General features: G+C 41.8%; 1 protein-coding gene across 2 annotated transcripts in view; it reads right to left on the bottom strand.

Annotated features, from left to right (window-relative positions):
* spns2 (spinster homolog 2 (Drosophila)) overlaps nt 1-12,082 on the bottom strand; it is a 74,462-nt gene that overhangs the window by 44,866 nt on the left and 17,514 nt on the right. For both annotated transcript variants that reach the window (XM_012865233.3, XM_012865232.3), the window contains exon 2: nt 5,605-5,670. In XM_012865233.3, the coding sequence (XP_012720687.1) occupies nt 5,605-5,670 (66 nt within the window). The remainder of the gene's footprint in view (nt 1-5,604; nt 5,671-12,082) is intronic.

The raw sequence follows: 12,082 nt of genomic DNA, 5'->3' as shown, positions 1-12,082 counted from the left end.
ACACTGCTCCCTAAGGGATGTGTTAAACACAGAGACAACTTTCCCATCTGTGGGACTATGAAGGAAAGAAGGAAGGAAATTATTTATTTAATTTTTCATTAGTTTTGGCCAAAGGAGCGCAAGAGCCTGAACCGACTCTGCATGCTAATCCGATGATTAGCCTGCTGGGGATATTCCTGCTTTGGATTTTTTCGGAAGATGGAAGATGGAACTAGGAATGATAAGAAATCCAAGTTAGTAGCTATTTGCAAGTCGGAAAACCAGTGGTATTTGTTGTGGCGCTACAAGTAGCAATATAAGATGAAAACAATATCTTTTGAGGGATTAAGCAGGTCAGAAAATGGATGGATGGAACAATATATTTCTCTCTGTTCAAATACTAACAAATGTTCACAAATGGAAGTTATACAATATTGTATTGTACCACTTCTTTAATGATGTTCAAGTTCTCAAAAGCACTCATACATAGTTTATGCTGGGAATTTTTACAAGGTTTTATATGCTTAGCAGCCATATTGGATACTGATTTTAGAGCTGCGACTATTCAGGTTTGCAACTTCGTTTTTGTTATATTCTCATTTATCACATTTTTTGGCGCGCATTCTACTGGTGTTTATTTATGCAACATCAAATTAGAAATACGCCTAACACAACCACGGTATTTTATTTCTGTGTATCACATTGTCTCTGTGCTTAAAAACAATAAAAAAAATATGCGTGGCTATTGAGTTGAGTAAAATTTTAAATAAATAATTTTTTAATCCTATGTACAACTGCGATGAGAACAAGAACTGGTTTTCATCTGCCCGTTTGGAAATAATGTTGGGTAATGGAAAGGGTTTCAGAATGTGGGGCCTTAGAGAGGTATTGAGAGTTTGCAGGTATTTTTGCACTAACTACAGGATCTTCTTGTGATATTTTATGTAAAATGATCGCTGCTTTCTAGTTATTATGTGGAAAATATTCAGCGCTGCGTCCTGTTGATTTTACTTTTTTAAACCATTTGCACTGTGTTTCTTAAACAAACACCCTTTGTTCTTTGCTTTATTGAACAATAGTGTGCTCCACCTCCTCCAGCTTGTAGCATGCAGCTGGATCCTGCACTCGTACAACTGTGACATGTTAGGATGTGTGAGCACAGCTCAGGCCATTAGTCTCACACAGTAACTGTGGCCTCATTTCTCACAGGTCTCTAGCTGGCTGCAGCAGACTGACACCCTGTCAAGATCAGGGCAGTGTCAGTCTGTGTTTGTGTGTCTCTGTGTGTGCGTTGATATCGTGTTTCAGACAAGGTGAGGAGCCACACTGAGGAGACAGCGCACTCGGCCTGTGAGCTGTTCTCAGCCCAGGTGCCTTATTAAGCTGCCTCCCCACTTCATATCTAGCTGTACTGACCCCTAGCTCTGCCTCCATAATAAACAAAGGATGCACATTTATAATGCCAGCTTCCATTATGAGAGATAATTCAACTTATTAACTTTTCTAGTTTGCCTCAAAGCGCTTGGACACAATATCCGTAGTAGGCTACAAGGAGGGAAAATGTTCTCTCAGATTTCTCCGTCTACTCAACAAAGGAAGCCAAACTACACCTCTATACAAAGTAATACCATCCAGGTGAACCCCCTTTCCCAGCCCTTTCTTCCATTAACCTTCCATGGCCTCTGCACCCTAGGGCCTGTCCTCTTCACAGCCGTGTGAGACACAGTTACTTCAGCTAGCCTCTGCCGGAGACACACACACACACACACACACACACACACACACACCTTAGTCTTAAACCTAACCACACACCCCCACACACCCCCAAAAAAATGAGGACATAAAAAAAAGGTCCTCACTTTAAATTAAAGTCCTCACTTTAGTGGTAAAATACAATGAATAAGTTCTCACTCAGCTGCAAGTACAAGTATACACACACACACATACGTCCTTATTTTAGATACCTACTGAGGACCGTGACTTAACTTCCATTCATTTCAACCATTTCTATGGGCTAACATTAACCCTAAACCTAAGTACACACACACCACACCATATTTTAACATCAGAGTCAGTTTAAGTCTGTCCATGTGCTCTGAAAAGCCCGATCGGCTGGTCGGGGCCACAACCCTCCAGGCTTAACAATCACGTCTTCTCTGACTTGAAAGATAGCTATGAACTCGGTTCTTCGGGAAGTAAAGACACGTGCAGAAACAAACACATGCTCAGTAGAGGTGAGCACATACCTTGTCAATTTGTGTTGTGTAAGCTGCTTTTGGAAGCATCTGTTACCATACAGCAATGCAGAAGCTGAGCTCATCACAGGGTATTTTCTTTGTGATGTTCCTGAGCGCGTAAACACTGCTTAACACAACACAAGACGGCAAACAATAATTAAAAAACGTTCAGGTCAGCGCTGTTAGAGGGAGCTTGTTGAAGAGCTTTTAGGGTTTTACACCCCTTGAACCACAGACTTCAGTGAATTCCATGTAATGACCCAACAAAGAGTGGCACAGTTATGAAATGGAAATGCATGTTTCTTTACTATTATATCCCTAAACAATCAAATGTTCTTGTTGGCCAGAATTGGTTAGAAGATAGATGGAACTAAATACAGAGAAATCCTGAAAAAAATAATTAAAAGCTACAAAAGATGTCCAAGTTGAGACGGTTTATGTTTGCCAAAACATACAGCCAGAACTACAATGAAATGCTTTTTATCAGAGCGTATTCATTTGCTATTATGGCCCAGTCCAAGTCCAGACCTAAATCCAAGTGACAGTCTGTGGTGAGACTGTAAAAGTTCTGCCTAAAAACTCCTATCTTATCTGGATGAGCTTGAGCTGCAAAGAATAAGTAACAGAATGTTCATCTTCATGCGCTACATTGGGTCAGTCTCCCAAATAAAGTTCAAATAAAATAGCCTTGTACTTGTGCCTGTAGCGTTACAAAACGGTAACATGTTTCGAGAGTTAGGATTTTGTCTTTTGGGGGAAAATTTGATGTAGGAACAAAACTTTTGCAGCTCTAGGAAGTTATTCCATTGCTTGTTAAAGATGGTATTTCCTTAAATCAAACAACCAGCCTCAAGATATGGGAATATTTATCCTGTATGTTCAAAAGTCAAGAAAAATAGCAAAAAGCACTTCAAGTGATTCTGACTCAGCTGTGGGTTTATTCTATGACTTGCAGTGTGTGGTCAGTTTGACCTGGCAGCAAAGAATGAGTGGCACCCTCATTGCAGACAACACCCACTGGCTGTAAAACTCCTACGTCTGCAGTTTGTGCTCCCAGGTGGACCCGAGCTGCCAGGGTAGAGAGGATGGAGGAAAGGCAGGACCAGCCAGGTGCTCACAGAGGTGGGGATTGTTCCCTCTAGAGAAGGAAGTTGGGGGTGGGGACACGGGATGTGCAAACTGTAAACATGCATGTGTACACACTGAGCTGAGAGTCTCTTCCAGGACCAGTACCATTACATCACCCTCCAAACCTCTTCTTCACACCTAAGTTCGGGGTCTGCAGCCACTCAGTCTCGCAGCTCAAGTCCCCGACAAGCAAAATTCCTCATTCCGGTGGGAGACTCGGGTCACCTGGATATCAGGGGCCGAGCGGAGTCCAGAGCAGACAGACAAAGCCTAGCAGGCTGGGACCAAAACTATAAGGGAGGGTGGGGGGTCTATCGTAGACTAGCAAATGCAGATGTATGGGGGAAATCAGCTGTCTCTGCGAGTCAACAAACACAGAAGTGTGTGTGTGTGTGTGTGTGTGTGTGTGTGTGTGTGTGTGTGTGTGTGTGTGTGTGTGTGTGTGTGTGTGTGTGTGTGTGTGTGTGTCAATGTGGTTCTGTGCACAGCAGACATAACAAGCCAAAGAAAACAAAATTAAGAGTCAAACACCCTTCACGTTTTCTGGTTTCCAATGAAGACTTACATACAAAGGAAGAGGTTGGAGCAGGCCCACTGCTGATTTAAAAACTCCTGCTACAGATTAGGGCGAGTACCCCGGCTATACGAAATTCTCATCAAGAGTCTAAGGTACACAGTATATACTGGATCATAGGTGTAAATTACATTTAGAGGTAAAGAAGTGGCTCATTCAGTGAAAAAACTTTTTTTTTTTTTTTTTCCTGCTGGATATTTTTGTCCTTAAGCCATAATTCAACCAACGTTAGCTTAGTAACACCAAGTGAAGGGTAGAAAAACACTGATCTGACCCAAATCTGCCTGCTTGTCCTCAATGCCACTTTGTGTGAGTTTGTTGGTGTTTGAACGACTGAGTACACAGCAGAGACAAGACGAGGTCCTGTCCAGCAATAAGGAGGCTTTGGATGGTATCTCCTTAAAAAGATGAATTTATTCTGGGGTACTGAACGGCGCAGGAAACCCTGCCCCAAACCAGAGTCGTCAGACTCTCTGGAGGCGCGCATACAGGAGCTGTGTTTTCCTTTCTGTTGCCCGGCCGCACTGACGCTGCAAAGAGGAAATGCTTCTCCCACAAGTCAGCCTGGGATCCAGCGGCATGGAGTCAAAGACAAAAAGCTTCATTTTCATTCATTTATCCATTTCTCAAGGTCAGTTGAGGCTGACCTGTTTTAAAACCTTTATTAGTTTTAGTCTTTCATGTGTTCCGCTAAGCGTATGTGATTGCATTTAAGAAATCTTAAAATAGGTTCTAATTTCATTGTAAAATTTGACCCTTTAAACATCTCAATGAGTCAAATTTACAGATGTAATGAGAAATCCAATTGTCACAGACAGAATTGAAAAAAATCCACCCTTTTCTCAAACAGTGAATGCCTCATACTGAATGCTAACAGGTCAACACAACTCCTCAGACTGGAAGTTGCTTCTTACTGCAGAAGTTAGCTACCTTTACTATCAGTGAGCGATTTAAAAATGATATCAGGGCAACTATAGGGAAGAAAGAAGCTATGTAAAAGGAATTGAATTTTTATAACACTTTCAGACCTGACTAACTTTCAGCAAATAACAGGGTGGCTGAAAAGAGGAAAAATATGCTCTATTTTATCAAGCTGAGTTTACAGCCTCTGTCTCTCATGGACCAAGGAACGAAAATAGATTCGGAAATGTTGGCTTCTTTTGGAAATCATACCATCTTTATTCAATACATATTGGATTTGCTGTATCAGCCATGCTGGCCGTGCTAACTGCTAATATAAGATGCCAACTCTGTCCCTCTGTTATCTTCGCTCCATGTTTATCATAGCTCTTGAAGAGAAACCTAAAATGACTAAAACCGATGTCGGCAGGTCAAAGTTTTACAAAAAACAGAGATAGGAAATCGGTCACAAAACGTTTCGTTGTTTGCATCTCTAATAAAATGTCTTTCTTTAAAAACGTCTGTAAAGCAAGCGATATGTTTCTTCTGGAATTTCTGTATAAAAGGTGTAAAACATAGCTGGTAAATCCGTGTTAAGAGGGATTCCGTTTTTAGAAGCTGAGACCAAAACAGCAGATCTGGAGTTTAACAAATGTTCCCTCTTCCATTATTTTAAAATTACACGTTTACAGTAACTACAGTCATCACAGAGAGATGTGTTCAGGAGCTGAGCTAACAAAAAAAAAACATTTCACATGTGTGACGAAGGGATTAAAAGAGAATTACCTGTTTGCAACAAGCCGAGGTTACTGTCCGTCACATCGTAGTGCCGCTGGATGTCGAGCAGGACACCTGCAGACAGGAATAAGCAGAAAACATAAATGTGGTTTCAAGGCATAATAAGACACTTAATCACAACCAATGAAGTCTATCAAACTAACAGCCCAATCCTTTCTGTCTTTATGAAATCTTTTGTGGCTTTTGAAAGCTAAAGACAGTACCAGGAGGCTGTCATTCAGGTATGATCAAAGAACAGAGAAGGGATTTTATTTTTGTCCTGTTAAAGAGCTTAAAGATTGACCCAACATGGATATCTTCACTTTTCTGTGCTTAAGGACATTTATCTGGGTGAATTAATAACCAACTCAAAAGGATATGTAAATATCTCAGATATTCAGTGAGCAGCTCAGGTTTGTAGTGTAAAAAGCTGTCACTGCCCCTATTCACTGTAGGAAAAAATTTTCACAAGTTGCTGTAGTAACTGCACCTCTAAACTGGAGAAAACCCTACATATGGTTAGCTATTGCTATTAGAATAAAATTAAAACTAAATACTTCATTTAGCTTTACAAAAAAATCGGTAACATTGCCCTACCCATGCATAAATGTTTGCATGGAAATTCAGATTTTATAATAAACGAGTTGTGAATTAAGGTACAATTAACCAAAGCCATGTTCAGTGAAAAAATTTGACAGTTGGTCAAAAGAGGCTAATCTCCAGATTCCACATCCTCCATGACCGCTCCGTTGTGTTCATGTATGTATACGTCTGACAGACGGATCAACTATGTTGTCACTTTAATTAATGAGAACTGTTCCACATTCTCCATGACTACTCTGAACATCACCGTCAGTGGATACGCTCTCCGTCGTTCACCGTCAAAATACAGAACAAGTCCCATTTACTCCACAATTGCAATCGTACCAAAAGAACGTCCGTATCCGCTGGTTTTGTTAAAGACAAACCAGTGGTTTGTCTTTAACTTTGGGCCATGCAAGGACAGAGCTGGTCTTTCTGATGAGCTTATCTAAGTAATATTATCGGGTCAGTGCACCCATTTATCCACCTACCCAAGAATTTCAGCGCAGCCTTGCTAAACTTGTAATCAGATTATGTGTACTATAGCGAAGACATAGAAATGCACACCCTCTCTATCTCTCACTCGTGTGAACAACTCATGAGAGCAGCAATGGCAAAAAACTGTTGAAAATATTTTCATTTTATTGGATGGCACTGAAATAGATTGCATGTGGTCGGTGGGTCTGGTGGCCCTCATCAGTGAGAGAGACAAGCAGAAGTAATTAAACCTTGCACTGGCATGGGAGAAACCATTGCGCCTTTGAAGACATTTCAGTCCTGTTAGTGTAAGCCGCGATCAACAAGTCTGGAGTGAAAGAAATTACAACAGCGAGGGCTGCATTAATATCCCAAAGAAGTGAATGGCACCCTGGGTCTGGCTAATCTCAGGGCAGGATATGATGCAAAGTCCCGAATATCTGCTCATCACAGCATTATGGCTTGTTTGTGTTGATTACAGGCGCGTGGAAGAAAACTCATCAAGTTTTTAACATGCCATAAACATCAGAAGATTGCGATGGGGATGAAGATCAGAGCTCCCTTTATGGCGCCAGCTAAGTTTAAAGCATCAGCAAACGAGAAGCAGCAAGTCAAACAAATGCTGCTGCTTCTGAGAGCACCAGCTTGAAAGTTTTACTTTATATCAGGAAAGAAGAAAGGGAACATCATCTATGCTAGAAATTCTGGCAGTTCAAACAGAGAGTGATGTGCTTGGCAGTGCAGCTGGCAAGCTGGATATGGGATTGCAACACAGCTCATGAAAATGGAGCAGAAACACGAGCAACATGCTAGGAAACTGGCTGCGTCTGAACTGTTTGCCCCCCGTGCACACCATCACCAAGCAAAGCCTGGATACTACAGTCCACCTGAGTTTCAGTAAAAGGCTCACGACTCTCAGTCATCTCAGGGACAAAGAGGGAGAGAAACTCCACGCTATCAGCTGGAACATAATTCCAGCGACTATGACCTGCTCTGCGTCGCCAACAACGGAGCAAGGCAGCGCAAAGCAGGTGCAGGTGCACATACCGCTCAGCTGAGTCAAACCACCGACTCAAATTCCTGCCGTGCAGGAAGCATATTTCAAGTTTACAGTAAGAACTCTTTCCGTTGTTTCTCCATCATAAGAACTTGTCTCGTGTGTGCTTGCATGCAACTGACCGTTTGGTTTCAGCAAAACGTCATTCACAATTAATGCAGAGAATCTTTTGAAAGACTTTAATGGCTTTCAAGAACAACGACTAAAGATGAATGAATGAAAGGAAGTCAAGTTGCGTCAAGGATCAACTACAATGTGCCATGCACACATCAAGGGCTCAGTTTTGTGTTTGATTTTTTTCTTTTCTAAACAAGAGTATATATATATATTTATTTATTTATTTATTTATTTATTTATTATATATTTTTTTCTGCCACTGTGATTTCAATCTGTCAAGCAGAACGCTACTTAGTTACTGTCAATATGGGATTTTTTCTGGTGAAGTATCTTTAAGCTCTTATTATAAGGATGTGTGCCTGAGGCTTTACATTCTGCTGTGCCTGTGTTTTAGACTCTTATTTTGTAGTAAGTAAGAAAAGGCCTGTTGTGTTGTTGACACAGTTGACCCAAATAGCCAGCTCGTCAAGGCTACCTCAAAACACTCGCTTCAAAAATGTTGAAAAAGCCCCCACCAAGTTCTCACAAAGGAGTCAAAAAGTGATGGCTGTGATACAAATGATTCGTAAGCCCTGAGTAGTCGTTAGCAGCTAAAGACACTGCTACTGAGAGTAACCTGAAGGAAATCTGGACTGTATTTGGTCACATCTGGTGTAAAACCTAAAATGTTGGACTGGATCATTCTGCGCTAAACAAAGACTCTTTAAAGCCCGGTTCTAGTTTTACGACACCTGTAGGCCCTGTCTGCACTGACACAAATATTTAGTGATCAGAGATTGCCGCTCACATGCGAAGTACATTCTTTGTTTTGTTCTAGTTTTGTTTTTTAAATAAAAACTGAGATTTAAAAAAGAAAAAATCAGAAGTGTAGATTAAAGATTCTGTTTGTGTTGTAGGTAATATATTTTGTGCCAGAAACCACAACAGCGGAGCCCTTTGTATTTTATTTTTTTCCACATCTGTCTCGTACTCAATGACCAAACTTACGTATTAGGCCACACATGAGCCTTGGCATGGCAAAGAGGAGGGTAACCCTAACATGTACGCCCCAGATTAATACTCACGATTCCTGACATTGTGGTTTGACTTTAAAAGAATTATATAATGAAATAATAAGCCAGGGCTAAAAGTTATCAACCAGACCGTATTTACAAACACATTTCTGCCTGGCTTCAATTACAACATGAAGATGAATAAATACGAAAAAGCATTCCTCCAACTAAATGTTTAGAAGAATCATTTATTTTTAAAATCTCATTTGCAGTTAAACATTTGATCTGAGACTATAATCGTACGTTGAGTTGCATTTGAATTAAATCATACTAACTTAAGTAAATTCTTAGATGTTAGGGGGGGATGTTACAGGGAGTAAATGATAGACGGTGATCCCGCCTTTGAAACTCAAACACATTAGGCTGTCTTCCCTACATGCCCTCTGCAGACTCAGTAGCTGTAATAAGGACTCTGTCCACCCTGTCGAGCCTGTCAAACAGCAGCAAAAGTGTAAAACTGCAGCTGTACCGTAATTAGCCCTGACCGCTCGCCCACCTCCCCACCCTACTATACACTCAACAACACACAGACACATATATATACACATCTGCTGCGAGGAGGATTCCTACACCAGATGGTGGAGCGTCCCTCCTGGACACGGTGTGGCTTCGTCTGAGCCACACCCGGCTACTCCGCCAGCACAATTACCCGACAATTACTAAAAATCCTATTCCTCCGGACTCCGAGCGTAGATCTGGAATCGTTAGCTAGTCTGAGAGCGATGGCCGCTGAGCAGAAATGCAGCGATGGCTAGATAAAAAGAAAACGTGACAATAACTGCAGAGCAATTACAGCATAAACGCAGCATGCTGCGTTACGGCAGATATATTTAAATAGTAGATAGGAGTCAGATTAAAGCTGTCGTGTGTTTTATGAGTTTCGAATGCAATGAGCCGTGCAATGAACTAAATTAATCTGTGGGGGATTACAGAGAAGAAGCAAAGAGCGTGCGTAGCACTCTAGCGAGACCGGCATCTCAATTCTTTCTGCCGCCTTTCATTAGTTCACATTCAAACGGTTCTTCTGATATCTCCCCCTGATGATCGGTTTCTGCCTCCCCTACATAAACCCCCCTTCAGCCTTTCAGTGAATCTTGATCTTTATTCGATGCTTCAACCTTTGTTGGAGCCTAGCAGCACTTCTGCAGTTGCCATGGCGATGGTGTATGTGAGCAGAAAGAGATAAAGGTCAAGCGAAAGGAAGGCGGTTTTTGAAACATTCAGACCGAGTTTATTCTAACTAAATCCGAACAAAGCGGAAATCCGTCAGATACGCAAAAATCACAGAGCAATTCAACAAATGCCTTGTGGAAGATTAGCAGTGAAAAGAGATGTTTCTGGTGATGCAGCCGGTCCCCCAAACATCCACTTTACAATAAGGCTCCCCTTATAGATGGCTAATAAATAGTTTATAGATATGTTATCAATTCATTTGTAAACACTTTATAACTCATTCAAAAGTGCTTATTATGCATCCATTAAGGGCGCTCAAGAGACTAAACTGACCGGTGACTTGCCAATTAGTGAGCCTAATCTGTTCAACTATACATTTTCATTTAGAGTTGCTTAGATTAAACATCGCAGACTAAGTTACTACCTTGTTCTGCCTGTCTCTTGCTCCCCCTTAATTAATGCATAATAAACAGTTATGAATCTGTGCACGTCAGCTTTCAAATCAAATGCCATGTCCCCCACATGTCTTGCAGCAAATGTTAAAAACAGGACTTCTTATTCATAAAGGCTTCCTTATTTTCACACTGCCATGAAGACCAGATGTATGGAGCACATAAGAACAAGATGACCCTTGAACCTCCTCCAGAGTCACCAAGGGAACTCTTGGCTGCTCCTCTGATGAACGCTTTCTTTGGCCGGCCCCTCAGCTCGTGTGTTTGGCTACATCTTGGTAGACTTCCAGTTGTAACATCTCTTTCCATTTTCTATTTCCTGATGATGGATTGAATAGTGCAGAGCACACTTCAGCTGTGTTCTGTGAGATGTTCAGCTCTCGGGATATTGTTTTCACAACCAAACCCTGCTTTAAACATCTCCACAGCTTTCTGTCTGTTGTGCTCCTTGGTCCTCAGGCTACTGCTGGCTCACAAATATTCTGCAGGAAACCCCTACAGAACGTCTGCATTGCAGAGCTTGAATCACACATAGATGGACTCCATTCATTTGATTACTTTTAAAGTCAACTGCTTGCTCTGGATTTTATTTAGGGGTGCCAGAGTAAAGGCGGTTGAATGCAAAAAAACACGTTGCACCTTTCAGATTTTAATTTAGAAGATGTTTCAAGAACAATAAACCGTCTTCCTGTGCACCTTGTGTTGGTTTAATCACAGAAAATTCCAATAAAACACATTGAGGTTTGTGGCTCGGACGTGATGAAATGGGAAAAGGTCCAACAAATCGTTTTGCAATGTACTGTAACTGAACAACATCATTAAGTTCCTCAAGTCTCAACCGTCAAATTGTTCTGACGGAAGTGATGCCAAGGAGGCAAACATCCCAGGAATGTGGCTCGTCCTGACGGCACACACAGGAACACCTGCTACCGCCACCTCCATTCTGCACAGTAGCAGGACACTCCCTCATACCTCCCACTCCACCGGTTTATCCAAACACGGCAAAAAAACAGCTTTGACAAGGCTTGAAAACTACACCCCTTGACCTGCTTTGTGACGTCGGGTTTATGTCTCCTTTAAAACTTAAAGAACTCTTTCATGAATGGATCGTGACGGCGAACTGAGCGTTCATCTGTGCGCGACGCTCACACGTTGCAGTTAAAAACAGAGCAGGTCGGCCACAGCGCCGGGCTCACACTTCTTCCACCCGCTCATAAAGTCTGCCTTTATGAGCGGCAGAGCAGGAGAAGAAATGACTCAAATCGGTGAGCGTTACCGTGCCACAAATGGCACATTCAGAGCCATGAATGGTCACTGATTATTCTGAGATATGAATAGTACTTTTTGTATCCCGCGACCCAACTGTTGACTCACTGTAGGAGCGAAATAAATCCAAACGAAGGCATGAGACAAACACAGCCTACCCAGACATACACAGACAGGCCTCCGTAAGCTTGCAGAGGGCAGATTTCATTTCCAATCCCCAACAGAGACTTGCGGATCTGCAGCCCTGCTGCTTCTATTTCTGTTCAGAGAAACTAGGCTAAGAGGACGAGGAGAATCCAGTTTAGCGCTTA

Source organism: Fundulus heteroclitus, chromosome 11 (genome assembly GCF_011125445.2).
Source record: "Fundulus heteroclitus isolate FHET01 chromosome 11, MU-UCD_Fhet_4.1, whole genome shotgun sequence".
Classification (NCBI taxonomy): domain Eukaryota; kingdom Metazoa; phylum Chordata; class Actinopteri; order Cyprinodontiformes; family Fundulidae; genus Fundulus; species Fundulus heteroclitus.
This window is presented reverse-complemented; position numbering and strand designations above follow the sequence as displayed.